The sequence below is a fragment of the Seriola dumerili genome, unplaced genomic scaffold, assembly GCF_002260705.1.
Source record: "Seriola dumerili isolate Sdu_G_001 unplaced genomic scaffold, Sdu_1.0 BDQW01000230.1, whole genome shotgun sequence".
In the NCBI taxonomy this organism is placed as follows: Eukaryota; Metazoa; Chordata; class Actinopteri; order Carangiformes; family Carangidae; genus Seriola; species Seriola dumerili.
In genome coordinates, this window is record NW_019174485.1 from 1,139,955 (window position 1) to 1,158,340 (window position 18,386).

Consider the following 18,386-nt stretch of genomic DNA (forward strand, 5'->3'; position numbering starts at 1 on the left):
GTATTGTGCCTCCTGCATGTGCGTGCATGTGCATTGCGTCTTACTGCACTTTAACAAGAGCAAACAAAATTGGGACCCACACTTGAAAACAACGCTCTTTGTCATTTAATGTAGGTCTGAAACTCCACAGGGAAATCTAAGTATATAAATCCCGCTGAACGGTACCTGCTAAGCACCAAACTTATTGGACATTTTTGTTAAATTATAAATAGCGTATGACCTCTTGATGGCCAAAAACATGTTTTGAGAGGTCACAGTGACGATGATCTTTCACCTTTGACCACCAAATTCTAATCAATTCATCTCTGAGTCCAAAAGATTGTTTGTGCCAAATTTGAAGAAATTCTCTCAAGGCATTACTGACATATCGCCCAAACAGCCGGACATTTGACAGACAATCCATAAATATAATGCCTCCGGCCACGACTTAATGTTAATGTTGCTCCTCTTCCTCTCTGTAAGAAGAGGAGTGTATAAATGGGAGACTGTATTCTAATTTTAATATATCAACTCACAAGGTGATAATATGTCAGTGTTGTCTTTATAGCCCTCACACAAAAACACCAAAAAAAAATCAGTTATTGTAGCTTTAGTACAATTTTGAATGCAGGAATTACTATTTTTTATTTTCACATTTTGGTACTGATGCTGGTATTGTGGCATCCATCCATCCATCACGTATTTCTCTAGGTTCGAGAAGTGCTGGAAATATTTGAGATAACGAAAGTACACAACTCAAAATATATATCACATAGTCTAGTCATTATTAGATATTTTAATGTGGAAAAGTTACATATTATAACTTTAAGTTTCCATTTATTCATGTTCATCGCCCCAGAATCTCCTCCAGACTGCCCAACCCCCCTCCCTCCCTGTCTGGCCTCTCTCTCCCCCCTCTCTTCACAGAAGCAACTACACAGGACAAATTAGGTTTTAGAGGGCACCCTGTTAGAGCCATTGCATTTCTAATTGTATGTCTCCAGATATTCTGCTCCACTTCCCTAATCCTTAAAGCTGTGTCAGGGTTTTTCTCCCTTGCGAACAACATTTAGCGCAGAGCCCTACTGGTGCACATCAGTGCTTCTGCAGGTGTTCACCTAAGTGGGAACGGTTTGGCTGGATTGTTCCCACTTAGTTTTATTAAGTACAGGTTCCCTATAGGCTTCGTTACCCCACTCACACTGCTTGAGTTTATTACATCTAAATAAAATATTCAAATCACTGCAGCTTTTTTTTTTTTTACCCCTGAGATGTCAGTCCGGACCTCCTTGACATAAAAACAATGTGTTTATTTTCTCATGTAGACATATTAAAAATGAACGTGAATATAAAATATTTGCCAGGTGATGCACAGCATGTGTTTAATGTGCTACTCAGTGTAATTTGAGCTGCCACTGATGATTTAGCACCTATGCGGTCTCAGAGTGAACATGATGTACAACACTACACCCTAAGTGTGTGCAGGATAGTGGGGGCATTTACATACAGTATTCTGCACCTCCTCATCGATAGACCATCATTGCCCGAGGGCATTGGGGAGGAGAGCAATAGGAAAAGGCAACAAAAATGCTCTGTCAGCAAACTGGATATTCACATCCACTGTAGGGTGGTACACAACCAGAATGTTTAGCGAGGTACAGCATAGCCGTCTGTACAGTAAATATGGTGCCAGCAGACAGTTAGCTTAGCATAAAAAAATCTTCTTTGTTTAAAGTGTAAAAATAACACACTGCGTCTTACGCAGGGATTTGTCCAGGACAAGTTATTGGTGACTGTGAGGTTGCCAGGCAACCAATGAGGACTTGAGATGCTGGTAGGCAAGCTATCTGTTTCTCACTGTTTCCAGTCTTCATGACAAAACTAACTGGCTGCTGGCTTTAGCATGTGCGTTGAGAATGCACACGCAGCGAGGTGCAGACCATTTTGAACCTTCAACGCAAATCCATCAAAATTAAAACATGTCATACAGCTCCTTTGCAGTACGGCATGCTTTATTCCTCAAAAGTTCGATGTCTGAAGCTGTTTCTGGTTGCCTTTTATAAAATACATGATTTGTCATGTACGAATGGATTTATCACAATAGATGTATGGTGGTATTTTCCCAAAATGTTGACTTGTTACTTCAAAAAAAACCCAAACTGTCACACTCTAATTTAAAAATGCTACACACGGACTGACTTAATGAATCTGAAAGACTACTAAGACTAGCTCTTCTAGTATTGACACAGTGGCCTCAGGGGGATCTGTGTTTCGAATTACATCAGTGTAAAGTCAATTTTAGTTACATCAGCACCTTTTTGTGTTCATAACAAAAATTGCGCAGGCTATAACAATCTGTGTGTGTGTGTGTGTGTTTGTGTGTGGTCCTTTCACAGCAGGCATATGGCGGCTTTCTCAACCTGTGCCAAAGGTTTGTTAAGGTGAAGCTACAGTAGCTCAGGACATTCTGCCTCTACATATTAGTATTCTGTAAGTGGGGTCCAAATGGAAGAAATTAGATTTCAGAAAGTTGTCTGTGTGTGAGTGTGTGTGTGTATGTGTGTGTGTGTGTGTGTATGTCTTCATGTCTGAAAGTCTCCTCACACTTTGCTCAATCAGATTACGCTCCTTCAGTGTCGGCTTTTCTTGGGCTTGTCCAGTGTAGCAGCTCCTGTTGTACCTCCGCCCCGTCCAGAAGCCTACAGAAGCCCATTTCCTGCCCCTCCCATCCCGCCTGGGCGACTGTACTATATACACACACACACACACGCAAAGACACACACACACACACACCCTCCCCAACAAGTGTGCAGGAGTGTACTCTGGCCACAAACACTCAGGGTGCGTACTGTGGCTCAGACGGCACAGAGACCGACAGAGGCTGATTCAGCTGCTGAATGATAGATAGAAAAGAAAAGAGGGAAGACGCAAGTGACAGCATCTCTGTGTGTGCGCTTGGCTCCAAGTCTGCGTGTGCGTTTGTGTGCATCAGTCTGTGTCTGTGCCCCAGCAGACAGCGGCGCACAGGTCATCAATGCAACTGTCAGATGATCCAAGGTCGAGAGGGCAAGACAAGGCTCCCCCAGCACTCCTGCCCTCTGTGTCCCAAATGAAAAGTAGCAGCTTCAGCGCTGTCCAACAGCAGGGCTACTCTGCATCCATCTTCCTCCGACGCAAAGACAAGCTGGAACAGGTGAGTGTCTCTCAAACATCATGACATGATTTATTCGACTGTACATCTGCCTTTTGGGAAGTGAGGAGGTGAAGCAAAAACTTGGAAAGGGTCAGCGACCGCTTAATGATTGATCTGACATTATGTATTCTAAGGTAGGGCTCAACAGTTAATTGAAATATTATCAAGCTCACAATATGGCCAAGAAGTCGCAGGAGCTGCAATATTTTTAAAAAAGGTCGAACGTGTCACATCATGCCATTAAATGAAATATTTCCCACCATTTTGAGTCTGGGTTTTTAAAATTCTTCTTCCATGTTTAATTCGATCATCACTAATTCAGTACATAACATTTATGAATGAGCCCGAAAAAGTTTTTAAATTGATTTTTTAAATGCCGTGCCATACACTTTTGTCAGGGTTATCGAGTTTGTCTATGTGAGGCCTGTTTGATAGGAACTGCCATAACTCTTAAATGCACTGGGCGATTACAGCTGAACCGAGATGGCACATCATGCATATATCCATTCCCGCAAGATTTAATGCTATTTTAGTTTTCTATATTGAACTTTCATAAATGTGATTCATTTTGCACAATTCATCCTTGTACAAAGTCCTGCCTAACAGACAGGACTCAGGTCTTCTCCAGCAGTCACAGCTGCCATCAGCAAATTAGATTACAAATTTGATTTTCTTTTTTTATTTTATTCAGTTAATACAATTAGAAGACTGTGCAGGACTGGTGAACGTATGCATTCACTGAATGCTTGTTTTTTTTTCTTTTTGTTTTAATCTTTCAAACAAACATACCACCATCAGATATGTGTGGGTTTGAACCACATATGAACAGCAGAGTGTGGTGTCTGTGGTAATCTTCTGTTACTACAGTTAAAAAGATAGGAAAAAAGGAGGTAGACTGTGGATTTCCACCACTGAGTACTTTCTGGGTTTTTTTCTTGTTTTTGTTTTTTTTCCATCCAGTGCCTTTTCATTAAAACAATCTCCATCATCAAATGATAAACAGTTTATTTCTCCTCTCTTTTAACCATGTGACCTGTTAGTTATAGAGACTGAACCAGTGGCTAACAGTGTTCTGCTCACCGACGGAGCTTTCTGAACAAAACAACTTAACAGGATCATTTTTCACTGCTGGATCCCCATCTGCACCCCAGCCACAGCCCCATTGGCGTGAGGCCCAGCTGTGTCCCGTGGCGTTGCGCCCAGTCAGCCTTCACTCAGCACATATCACCCTGACTATGGCTTTATGGCAACAGAAAAAAAAAAACACCCCATCCTGTTCACAAATGGAAACCTGTTTTTGAGCTTTTGGTGTGAAGGTGAAACACCTACTGTACATTGAGGCATCCTTCATAGGCGCTCACAGGGGTGTGTGTGGATGGGAGGAGATGGATGGTAATTCATGCGCATCTAAACAGCAACAAAACGTCATCCTGAATGATGATAAACGTGTGCCAGTAAGGATAGTCTGCTAAGCAGGTTAATATTGAGCTAAACTGGGTTGAAGTTTTTTGGGATGCCTTGGTGACATATAACAGCTGTTTCAGCAGCTTTTCACTGAGTATCTCTCCATTCTGAAATACTGTCAATGAAATACATCTGAAACAATCAAATCCCTGCTCCTCAAGTCTGCATAATTAGAGAAAAATAAAACATTAAAATAAGTCACTTGACCAATGCACAGATCAAAGAGAGATTCTCCAGCTGTTTAACATAAAGGAAAAGAAAATGGACTGGTGAGCATTTCATTCATTAATATTCACTGTTGCGTCATTGCAGTGATTGTGCAGTCGGCAAATGGTTTATGTCAACAGTTTCCTGGCATGACCACCAGTCACCATCAGCTTAGGACCTTGTTCATGTTGTTGTTCAGCTCAACAATTGTCCTGTAGTGTTGTCTAAGCTGAAAGTCTGTGCTCGTGATGGCCAAGGAAACAGTGAAAACCCACTCCTGTTTGTGACTTTGTCTCTCCCCCCTGTTTGAAAGTGTGTTTGTTTGACCCCATATGTGCAGCTTTGGGAATATTCACCTCTCCTGGGAAGTGACTCAAACATTTCTGTCCCCTCTGTCTCTCTTTTTTTTTTCTCTCACAGAGAAGGTGACCTGGGGCACCTGCCCCAGACAGACACAGCAGGTTTCACTGCTATGACTTTGTTTTGTCGCTAACAATATCTCTCTGACATCTCACACAGCGCCCTGCAAGTTTTATAATTAAAAATCGCACTCTCTGTACTCTTATACTCTTTGGCAATTACCATATCCAATAAAAATAAAATTCTTTATTCTTTTTTTCTTATTATTTAAACATATAAAAATTTAAATGAGACACATTAAGACATTGCCTCAGACTGGGATCTTTTTACTGTGTAATTTAAATACTGAATATCGTCTACAGCCATGCTAGCGCAATGTTCAACTACAGCAACGCTTAAATCTTAAAGTGCTACTGATAGCATGGTTACAATGGCAACGATGGCAATGCTAAAGTCCTGAGCATGTACACCAAATTAGTTGCCAATTTGGTTCTATGCTGATGTTAAGCAGGTATAGTGTTTGTTATGTTCACCATCATAGTTTAGCTTGTTAGCATGCCGCATTGCTAATTAGCACTTAACAGAAAGTACATCCGAGGGTGATGGTAATGTCATTTGTTTTGGTCATAATCTAAAGTATTGGACAAATGAACATTTGCTCCTGATGATGGTGCTATATGAAACATTAGAAGATTTTAAAAAAAACTAGCTATTGATTAGTTTTTATTAGTTTAGTTATAACAATTCTTCTTGAAGGGAGCATAAATATTTGTCCTAAATTTAATAGCAATCCTTCTAATAAAGAAATTTCACTTAAATCCACAAATGCCAACACCACTAGTGTGGCTAAAAATGACATCTTTATGCTTTTTTTTTTTTTAAACACAATCTGGCAGACTGCTCCCTGTTGTGTTTGTTCCACCTACCGACTCCTACTCTAATGGTGTCAGACACAACAACCAAGTAAACTTTTTAGAAAGAAACTCTTCCACCTTCCTTCTATCCTCCTCTCATTTCTCTCTCGTCCCCAATACAGCGCTGTACTCAGACAGCAGCAGCTTGCCTGCAGTTAGCAGCAGCATATGTTGTTTTCTGCTGCTAGGCGTCACGATATTCATTTGTGAGAAAAGGGTTTGGGCGAATGAAAGGGTGGAAGTACGAGAGTATGAAAGTATTTGCATATTTCATTTTTCCTCACCGAGGCCTTTTAATTCTGTGCAATGAGTGCAGAGCTTTGGATTTGAAGCTGTACACAGTGGGAGTGAAACATAAATGAGTGCATGTAAATCTGGTGCTGTACTGAAAAGCACATTTATTACAATGATTTAAACACAGTGGGAATTAAAGCAGATGACACTGCTGACTTACAGTCATCAGTTGAAATTATGAATGGTAGCTATAGGGCTGTTTTAAATTATTTAGTTGTTTCTGGGGAGAACGATGTGCATATGTGTGTGTGTGTGTGTGTGTGTGTGTGTGTGTGTGTGTGTGTGTGTGTGTGTGTGTGTGTGTGTACATATCTGACCTAATGAGTTCAGAACAATTTGAGAGTTTCGCTGCAGCTGTCATACACAGTGGATAACCAATGGCATGTTTTCAGCATCCCTCCCCTCTCAGCCAAGCCCTACCGCTTTCTGCTGGATGAGTTTTGTTCATCAAGCAGATAAAAGAGGAAGATGCAGAGGGAAGAGGATGAGGAGGGAGGAAGAGTGGAGAAGGGGGGGGTGGATGGTTTGCCGGGGCTCTGAGCTACAGCTCTGTATTGGCCATTTCAACAAGAGGGGCTGGTCTTTCTCCATCTCTCCCAGCAGAGAGTGAGCAGCACACATACAGCTCACACAAACACAGACAGAACCACGTCAGATGGACCAGGAGCTGGGTGTGCACACACACATACCTCCCAGGACAGTGAGGAACCAGCAAGATGAAGACAGTAGCGGAGAGTGAAGACATCAGACAGTCCTGCTGGGTAGTGAGGGGTGGCTGAGAAATACAGAGAGAGAGAGAGAGAGAGAGAGAGAGAGAGAGAGAGAGAGAGAGAGATTATAAAGATGTGTGACTGAGCTGCTGTTTCCCAGCTGTCAGAGAAGTTTGAAGGAGTGCTGCTCTCATGGCGGGACCGACCACACAGGAGCCCGTGAAGGTGACGTTTACAACTACACTTGCTTCACTCTGCATAAATTTAATATGATGATGTTCTCACTTTGTCTGTCAGTGGAATTCTAGTGCATGTTAGTGCCTGAGGTTTTTCTTACCGGCTTCCGTAACATCACTGATCGATTTGGATGAAGCCTTAGATTAATTCAATGAATGCATTCTTCAGTTATCCAGTGAAAACACTGATATGTATAATAAACTCAGTTAGGATGTCAATTAACAATTATCATCATATCACTATATCATTATACATTCATTTATGATTTTTATTTCAATGAACTGTCTATAAAATATCAAAAAATAACAAGAAAAAGACCAGATTCCAATGGGACATAAGCTCATGTTGTCAGTTATACCCCAGTGACATTCAGTTTGATGTATGACAGGCAAAAGAAGAAAGTGCTCACATTTTAGAAGCAGGAACCAGCTAATATTTGTTTTTCTTGCTTGATAACTGGCTTAGGCAATTCTATTTTTTCAATTAATCTTTTGTCTATAAAATGTCAGAAAATAGTGAAAAACTGTCACAATTTCCTAAAGCACAAGTTGTCGTCTTCAAATTAATTTTTTTGTCCAGACAACAGTACAAAACCATCAGAAATTGAATCCACTTTTATATAAAAGGTTTGAGGAGCTTAAAACCAGCTAGTGTTTTTTTTTTTGCTTGATAAACAACTTAGGAGATTGTACTGATTATCAAAGGTGTTGCCAAGTAATTTGGCTCGCCTTCAAATTGTATCTTTAGTCCAATCTTCAGTTCAAACCCCAAAGATATAAAACAGACAAACGAAGAAACCAGCTGGTGTTTGTGAGTTTTGCTTGATAAATGACAATTGTGATGATTATCAGCATTGTTGCAGATTCCTTGTCTTTCCACCAACTAATCAACTCACTGTTTCAGCCGCAGTTTCCGTGCTAACTGTGTCAGGTCACTTTCATTATTGTATCTCACTGCATCAGTAGCTCGTGCGCTCTGAAAATCGACAGACCGGTCTCACTCTGTCAGTCTTGTTGAGGCTTTATTTCCTCGCGGCCATGTACACATCCACTAGTCGGGCCTGGTCCTTGACTCTGCTAAATGAAATGAAGAGCTCACTGGTCTCGGTGGACAGCAGAGGGGTGTAAGGTGCATCCGGCTGGCACTAGTCTTTCAGCCTCATTGCCCGAGATAAACAACATAGAGAATACCCCCACACACACGCACACGCACACACAAGCACACACACACACACACACACACACACACACACACACACACACACAATTTTTCTTTTGATTAATGGCGAAAATTTCATCCAAAAGTTGTAGCTGGGAGTCATCTGTCTGAGAAAAGCTACTGCTTAAACAACCAAACTTCACAGCAGGATGCAAGTCATTTGATTGATCGAACACAAAAATATACGTAATGCGATGTTGACGGCTCACAAAACCGACAAAGCCAAACAGGGCAGGGAATGAGCGGAGAAAATCTGTACTCGTAAGCAAAACAGAAGTGCCTAACTGCACTTTTAAAACAGTGGAAATCAAAACTCCTCAGGCTGGATCAAGGCTGCTGCATTATAACCTCTGACCACTCTGTCACTCCACCCTTATTACAACCAGTATAGACAATATAGAGCACACGCATTGATGCACACAAATATAGCCTTTAATATTGCTTGTCATATATGCGCCACTGGGTCTACCCGTCCTGGCACAGAGGTCATAAAATCCCTTTCAGCTGGGATTCACCTGAACAACGAAGAAGGCGTTGTACAGAAAAGCATAAAAACAGAGCTTTCCAATATATCTTATAGCTGGGTATCAATTTGCCTTCTGCTGGAGAGCGTTCCACTTCACTTGTCCTCTGCTCCGTGGTATAAAGTGGGATTTGTGAATGTGGGGGATTTTGGTTCCAGGGCTTTGAATTCTTCAGCAGCCTGAAGAAATGAAAGGTTTCCAATGTCTAAAGAAGACAGAGCTGTTGTTGTATTGATCATGCATCCTAACCTCTAATCAATGGTATCAACTGAGGACATTAACATTTAAGGACTGATAATTTCCTTTTGGACACCCAATACTATCTGCCATGTCAATGTCTTCACTGCAAGTTGTAAACCTGCAGTGCAACAACAGGAGTCGAGCTCTGCAGTGCTGCTGATTAGCCATCACTTACAAATACCATTATATATATACATATATATATATGTGTGTGTGTGTGTGTGTGTGTGTGTGTGTGTGTGTGTGTGTGTGTGTGTGTGTGTGTGTCCACCTCACTTGTCTTCCAGACCCAGCAGAAGTGCATTGCCATCTTTGCCCTCCTCTGCTGCTTTGCCGTGCTGGTGGCGCTGATCTTCTCATCAGTGGACATTTGGGGGGACGATGAGGATGGTATCACAGAGGATAACTGCAGCAGAGACTGTGGGTAAGATGTTCTGCAAGAGCAACATAAGAGCACAACAAGGCAAGAAAAAAATAGGGCTTGCATTCATGTATAGTGCAACAACCTATGAACAAATCATAATTTAGTATCTCAAAGTCTGTTTTTGAGTAACTCATCATTAATTTCTTCAAGTCTTCAAGTCAGAGTGAGCGACTCATAAATGATCAGATGACTGCTCAGGATTTTGCATACCTTATTGCACACCGTGTAGTATCATATTTCCACATGCTCTTACAGGAGTATGACTCTGATTTAGCATTGCACTCCTATGACAATGTTATAATGAACAGTTTAAAAAAAAAAAAAAAGGCTCCATGCACTAACACAAACATGTGTTGCTCTCAGCATCGTGCTTGTGGAGAATATTCCAGACGACCTCTTCCTCCCCGCGGATGGCAGAACCCACTTCCCTCTCTCTGCTGGCTTTCACACACTGTTGGACCAGGCAAAGCACTCGGTTGAGGTGGTGTCACCTGTCTGGGACTTAAACTCTTGGGACATGGAAACAATGCCAAGCACTGCCAAACAGGTACAAAGCCACGGCAGACATTCTGAATATATCCCCCCTACATTCCTACTGAACATGTACCGACTGCATTTCCCAGGTGTCCTGTGAGAGGGAATGCAATTATTTTCAAGTAAATCTGTATATAGCGTCTTAATGAGGTTAGTCTTGCTGAGATATAAGTATTGCCCTTTTAAGACACATCCGGAAGCACTGCTCAAATGCTCAACTACTGTAATACAGAACATCGCTCTCTTCCTCAGGGTCAGCTTTTGTTCCAGAGACTGCTCAACCTGAAATCTCGTGGGGTTAAACTGAAGATTGCCAGCAGTCTGACTAACTCTGCTGAACTGAAGACCTTGGCAGCACACAGTGAGTGGTTGTCACATTTTTATTTTATAAAGGCAATTTGTAAAACCACTGTAGCAAACCAGAATTAAGATTCATATCTCCTAACACCATCATACTGACAGCATCTCTTGTGCACAAACCTTATATTTTAAAGATTTTCCTGTATTTTATGACAAGATTAGTGAATCTTTTAGTAACCTGTTATATGAGAGTAGTACCATATTGCATATATTACATACAGCGAGGAAAACAGATACAAACCTCATTTGCACCATGCAGCCTCATGCAGCAGCTCCACAGCACACGTCACACAACCTTCATGTCAGCCAAACTACACAACCAAGGTCAAAAAATCATAGATGTGCAAATGCACCTGACTGGTTTTCTGTCAAAGCCTTTGCGTCTCAGGCTCCCTGCCCATTTTACCCACTTGTCTGTCAGACAGTCCAAGGCCAACTTCCACGATTCTCCCCATTGTATTTTGTCTAACTTTTCATACTCTCACCACTCTCTGTTTTTCATGTTGTCTAGATGCAGAGGTTCATTTTGTTAATATGACAGCTCTTACCAGAGGAGGACTTCATTCCTCATTCATAATAGTGGATCGGAAGCACATTTACATCGGGAGCGCTGATATGGACTGGAGGTCACTCTCCAAGGTAACAACAAGCATCAACAACATGAGTCTGCTGAGTAATATCAGACGCAAGGATAAATGAGCCTCTGTAGTCAGCTGTGGTCAGCTCTGCAATTCATTTCCAACCTGCAGTATCTTCTGGTCTCTCAGAAATAAAAGCTAGACATACACACATTTAATTAAATGATAACCTTTACGCCCCCACAGGGACTCAAAACATAACACAGAGTCTAGATTAGTTTCGCTGTACACCTGTACCTTTTCATGCAGCAACTCCTAATGGGCATCAGGGATGATTTAAGATTGCTGTCTGAGGCGAGTCAGGAAGACACGTAGCATTTCACTTTGCATTTAGCATGTAATTCACAATGGAGGAGGAACCAGGGAGCATTAGCATACTGTAACTTGAAGTGATTACCTGGCACTTTTCATGCTTCAGTGCTGGCTCGAGGTAGAACTACTGTTGAGTGTAATTAACTAAAGAGCCAGAGGAAAGGAAGGCATGGACACATATATGAATGTGTGTGTGGTGGGCACACACACACACACACACACACACACACACACACACACACACACACACACAGACAAGTAGAGAGCATATGACAGGCAGGCAGGAAAGAAGAGACAAAACGAAGGCAAGGTAGAAATTGTCAGAAATTCATCTTACATGGGTTATTAGAGTAGACTGTCACTCCTTCCTTCTGTTACTCACTAAAATAGAATAAACACAAAACAATTTTTTTGCTTTGTGTAGTTAATAACCAGGCGAGAATATATTTAGAATGACTGTCTCCTGTTCATTTTCATCTTGTTGTTTTTCAGCCATGCTGGTGCTAGTTGCTGGGTCAGCCATGCTTGATCCCCTCACCTTTCATTCAGCATCATCAAGCCAAACTTTCAATTTGTCCAATACTTTGATTTAGTTTATTACATTTATTTGTCAGGCTCCATTAGATTCCATTAGATTAAACCAGTAGCTAATTCCATCGGCAGCCCCTGCCTGCAAAACTAACATTTCCATCAGCCTCTGCTGTTGTGTTTGGTGCTAATTAGCAAATGCTAACATGCTAAAACACTCTAAAAACAACTAGAATATTTACCATGCTCACCAGCTTGTTAGCATTATCACAGTGAGCATGTTAGCACGCTGATGTCAGGATTTAGCTCAAAGCACCACTGTGCCTCACAGAGCAACTAGCCTCAGTGGAGACTCTTAGTTGCTTCACACTCCCCTCAGAAAAAAATGATTCTATTATAGCCTTAAAATCACTACAACATCATCAAATTCTCTCACAGTGTGTTACTATTCTCACACTATAGTCAGCATAATTTAGACTTCCATTAAACTGTATCTTCTCTGTGTATAAAGCATGTCTATCTAGTGAACAAAGCTGCACTTACAACAAACTGCAACTTTTTCTGCTGCATCACCTTTTCCTGTGTGCTCCTTTCTGACACCCCACAGAGGAAAGAACTGGGGGTGGTGGTGTATAACTGCAGCTGTCTGGCTCTGGACTTCCACCGAGTCTTTTCATTTTACTGGCAGCTTCATGAGAGGGACTACATCCCCTCCATCTGGTCAAAGAGAGTTACAGCCCTCTATGGGAAGAATGACGCACTGGAGCTGCAACTCAACGCTAGCCATGCCACAGCTTATGTGTCTGTGAGGAACGACTTTTTACAGTTTTTACAGCATGCTAACACATAAATCGACTCTACACAAAAAATGCACAGACAAGAGGTTATATGTCTGCTACAGCTGGTTCATATTCCTCTTAAGGCACCAGTTTCCTGCCTCTGGACTGATGGGTTAATATTTTTATAAAAGTTTCATTACAAACTAATAACAGACACACACAATGGGTGATTAATCATCTTAATATCACGCTGAGGAGCATCTTGAGTCTGACTATCTCAGTACCTCAGCCTAATTTGACAGTAATGAATCTTGCTACCCTCTAAGCGACATGATGCTTACCACTTGCATTTAAGGCATTTATCATCCTATAGGAATTAATGGGGCCATGCTGTCATTGGCTGCTGGCAACTCCAACCTGCTCTTGTGTCTCATTTCTTCTAGAAATGATACATGGCTGTGGAAATGTGCCGTGTTGTTTTTCTCACCCTCTCTCAAAATGTAAACTGAGACTTTCAGACATTTTGGAAAATCATACACCGCCCCGAGTTTATTGTCACTTTCAGTGTAAGATTTTTCATTGGGAAGTAAATGAACAGATACTGCTGTAAACTCTTGTCTGCTGAAGTGAAGCAAACTGAATATTAAAACTGTCTCGGCCTTTCAGTTTTTCAATTTCTGTGATTTTAATATAATTTTGGGTGCAAACGTGTGACGTATCCTTCCTGCAGACCTCTCCTGAAGTCCTCTGCCCAAAAGATCGCACCAGAGATGTAGAAGCCATTTATCAAGTCATCCAGAGTGCAAAGAAATTCATCTTTATATCTGTGACTGACTACCTCCCTCTGGTGAACAGGAGATTCAGAGGAACCTCAGTCACAAGGTACAGAGTTAAACACACAGACATTAAAACACTGTATGTGTAGGAGCTTTGACCTTCTGTGGCAATATTTAACAGATCACTACATGTTCATGTGTGTGTGCCTGGGCCAGAGGGCAACAAAATCTAGTATAAACTGTATTTCTGTTGGTCTGTGGAAGAAAAATATAGTGTTTCATATTCCACTAACTTGAATTTAAGGGAGATATTGTATGTGTTTATCAGTGCCTTTAGATTGTTAAGCACTGCGTATAGTAATTTTGGTTACGTCACAAGGTACTGGTCACCTATCGATGAAGTGATCAGAGAGGCTGTGGTCCTGAGAGGAGTCCGAGTTCGCCTGCTGATAAGCTTCTGGAAGAAGACCCACCCCCTCACCTTTAACTTTGCCACCTCCCTGAAGTCACTCTGCATGCAGCTGCACAACTGTTCACTAGAGGTGGTACGTGAATTTTAACGGAAGTTGCAGTTTAGTATTTGCAGTGAACATCTGGAAATTCTTCTTGATTCATCATGCAAATATTAAATATTCAGTGGGTGTTGTATGTTTAGATAATTATATTTCTTCAATTTTTTGCAGAGGTTTTTCAGTCACAGAGAGCAAAACGATGACATTCAACATGGACTCAACCACAACAAGTACATGGTGACTGACAATGCTCTCTACATTGGTATGTGTTTGCAACAAATCAGTTTGCATTGAAACTATTTTTTGGGGGGGGTGTTGTTTGCATTACATATTTTCAATGTATTTCATTAGGTCTTGATTTTATTGTGAATTCTAATTTTAAAACATTAGACAGTTCTCTTAAATAAATAGTTTGACATATTTTTCAAAATACACTGCTTAGATTTCTTGCGGAGCGTTAGCTGCAAATATTAATACCATTCTGTCCATTAAATATGAAGCTACAGCCAGGAGACTGTTAGCTTAGCAGAAAAACAGGGAGAAGCAGCTATAGCCTCTGTCCAAAGTGAAAAACATATGCTTAACAACATCTTTAAAGCTCACTAATCAACGTATTATAATATGTTTATTTTATCTGAACTTCTGGTTTTTGCTATTTATGTCTAAAAAAAAAAAGAAGAGAAGCAACAGGTTGCAGTTACAGAGGGCAGCGAATGTCCACGAGACTCCAAGAAGTCCCAAGAAATAGTCAATCACATAACCCTTTGTAAAGTCACAACTTGCTGTTTTCATATATATATATATATATATATATATATAAGGATTAAATAAATAATAAGAGGAGAGGATTGTTTTTACCTTTGGACAGAGCCAGTCTAGCTAACTTAAACTAACTCTGTCCTAATAGGACAATAGGACTAATGGTGTCATTTTAACAGACATTTATGAAGGTGCATCATCTAACTGTTTGTGAGAAAGCAAAGAAACATAATTTTCCAAATTTCAAACTGTCAATTTAAAATGTTTGCTCACATGCACACACACAGACAGAGTTACACAAGCACCAAACTGCATCTATTGAACATGCACGTCAAGAAGAAAATCACAGAACTGAGAACTCAAAGTCATCTTTTCTTGAGATAACATCTGTTTGACACAGTATCTAAGGTTTGCTCTATGTCCACAGGGAACCATGACTGGGTTGGTAGCGACTTTGCCGTTAATGCAGGAGTTGGGCTGGTGGTCCAAATGAATAATAGTCTCAAAGACAGGGGAGCGACAATCCTGGAGCACGTCAAGGCTGCTTTTGAAAGAGACTGGAGGTCGCGTTACGCTAAGAGCCTACAAGGAAGCAAAGATCATCAGGGCAAATACAGAAACCTGCAACAAGTGAAAATTCACACGGAGACTAAGGAGAACGAATGGAACAGCCATTTGTCTTTATGAGCACAGAATGTCTTTTAAATCCTCAGAGATCATTGGCATACATACCAGAAATAGATTTTACCAACATGTATACAATATAAGAATGTAGAGCTGCACTATTAGACTTGGCTTTGATTTTGTGACATTATTTTAATAGATTCAGTTAGAATCAACAAAGGTGACATTGAAGTAATGCTTTGACTCAGAGTTACAGTAATAATATCTAACTGCTTAAATCACTGTCGACTGTTATATGAGCATGTACTGTTGCATGAATATTGAGAGCAATATTCAAATACAAACTATATACTTGGACAAGCAATATAATGATTATAAAATCAATATGGTCTGTATGTGAAATCTATAGAAATATCCCAACAAACTCACCAGAACAAATCATTTAATACTTAATGATGACACACCGATTTTGTTTACAGTTTTAATTTGTATTTTATAAACTTTTTAATGCATAGCATTTAAGGGTTTTAATGTGACATGACATCGCCTGCACTTTCTTGAATGATGCGCACACAGGGTTACGCTGTAGCTTCACAGATGCAAAGGCTGTTTATCATCGCATTGAACATTTTCATCCATCTTTATAAAATTTACATTTTTGCCTAATTGTTGTTGTGTTTTTTTTTTACAATCACTAAGCTGGGAAGCAGCTAACTAACATTTATGGCCAACATTTATATGCAAAATCCAGTCCTAGAGTCCTAGAAATAACTGCTACACAGATAGACCAGAAATTGAAGTCAGTTTGATTTGAAGTTTGTATGACACTATGATACTATGATACTTTGTATGAACTATTTTCTCTGATGAACTCACAGAAGCTGCATTAGTGAAATTTGCCCACTGGGGGGCAAAAAAAAACTCTAAAACAAGCTGACCGACAAAAAAACTGTCAAGGTGTGTCAAAGTCCAGTATTTTAATCAAGACATTAAAGGTGCCATATTATATAAAGCAAGATTTCCTTGTCTTCTTTAATTATAAAGCAGGTCTAGAACCTACATTAATAGATAAGAGGCTCAGAGCCTCTCTTCTGATTGGCTCAGCAACCTGTTGTTGCCAGAGCTCCAGAGAGAAACCTGAGAGAGGAGACGTAAAACTACAATGAGATTGTATTTGGTACTTAAAACCACAAATATATCTTCTTATGGATATCAAACGTTCTAATAAAACATGACAAGTGTAAAATATTGGACCTTTAAAATGGAAAACTTCCATTTTATTTCCACATATAACAGTGGAGGAAATATTCAGGAGTTCCTGATGCTCAGGAGACAGAGTTAATTGACTTAGTTGCTTTCCACCACTGACCAGTACAGAAAATGTACATCCTATATATTTAGCTGTTGACTGAAGAGAAACATTTCACATTTAGCATTTAGATTTACCAAAACTGTTATCATTTATTATAGGTGTATCATTTTCCCAAAAACAACGTTTAAATCGTTTTTTATATATTTACAAAAACATTAAGCATTAAAATAAAACGTTTTACACATTTTATAGACTTTATCTGCAGATATCATGTATTAAGCGTAGTTATATTATTATAGTGTGCTGTACTGTCACCGGCGTTTCACAGTATTTGTAACAAACAGCTGTGAGAGATTTAGTTCCTGTCTTTAACACAGGGTGGTGTTGTTACACCGTCACAGGCACCAAGTTTCTCATCATGAGTCTGGAGGTTTTGTATTCAGAGGGGAGACCCTCATCACATTCATGGACATCTGAGGACAGGAGACATCCTTTAAAATTTATTTCAAATTTCTTTTTCTTGCTGTGACGTTTTTTGTTTTCTCTTTTCTTTCTATTTTTTAAGATGAACACAATCTGTGTAAATTCATTAGGCTACATCATAAAGTTGAGGAAATTGCCTTTGAAAGTAATTAAGAGAAATTGCATTGCCCGAATGTTTGTGGTTGTAACTTTAAAGAAGTTAGTTAGAGAATATAAAAAATGCATTCAGAACGATACTAACAGTTGTCGTTACACATGGTGGTTTATCCTGTTTTTCAATACTTACAAATACAACAAAATGCACATCTACATCTAAGTAGCTGACGGTGCGTGTGTGTGTGTGTGTGTGTGTGTGTGTCAGCAGCAGTGCTGCTTTTGTTGCTGCTGCTGTTGCTGGGGAGGGGTGGGGGCGCCGTCGTCATGGTAACAGATTACAGGCAAAGATATTTTCAGATCGCTCTATTAGCACTTTCTACTGCAGTGGCTTCAAACTACGAATTCAAAGGGACGCAACATTTCATTATTTCTAGACTAGGTTTTATTAAGGAAGTAAAATATATATTTGGCTAAACCGACACTTTTGGCTGTTTTATTTTTATTTTTTTAAATCACTTATACGCCTACATCAGAGCTAACTCTTTCTGTGACAAGCAGGGAAGCTGTGAGGAGGGGGAAGAGGAGGAGGAGGAGGGGTGACGGCAGATGCCTTTGCAGCAGAGGACCAAGGAGGATGTGAGTGAGTGTGTGTGTGGTTTTGTGGGACAAAATGCGGATTGGATTTTTGTCTGGACGCTGACATGTCGCCGTTTAAACTGCCAGATCTCATGGATGCAGTTGTGAGCGGAGTCTGCGAGTGAAAACACGGACAGTCGAAGCCGCAGTGCCGGGAGAAAATTCTCAACTAGTTAAAATGAGATGGATGGGACGGCCTGAACGGTACGCTTCTGCAAGGCTGGCCCACTTCTGAGGAAACAGTAGTTCCCAGGTTGCTGTCAGTCTTTTCCT

The 18,386-nt window shown here is 40.4% G+C and overlaps 1 protein-coding gene across 1 annotated transcript; it reads left to right on the forward strand.

The window, feature by feature from the left end:
- The first annotated feature begins 7,313 nt into the window (after positions 1 to 7,313).
- On the forward strand, positions 7,314 to 15,649 carry LOC111229446 (inactive phospholipase D5-like). Its single transcript, XM_022755778.1, has 10 exons — positions 7,314 to 7,346; positions 9,628 to 9,764; positions 10,128 to 10,311; positions 10,551 to 10,659; positions 11,170 to 11,297; positions 12,744 to 12,941; positions 13,646 to 13,797; positions 14,071 to 14,236; positions 14,375 to 14,465; positions 15,390 to 15,649. Exons 1-10 carry the CDS (start codon positions 7,314 to 7,316, stop codon positions 15,647 to 15,649), a joined length of 1,458 nt encoding a protein of 485 aa, XP_022611499.1.
- The last annotated feature ends 2,737 nt before the right edge of the window (positions 15,650 to 18,386 follow it).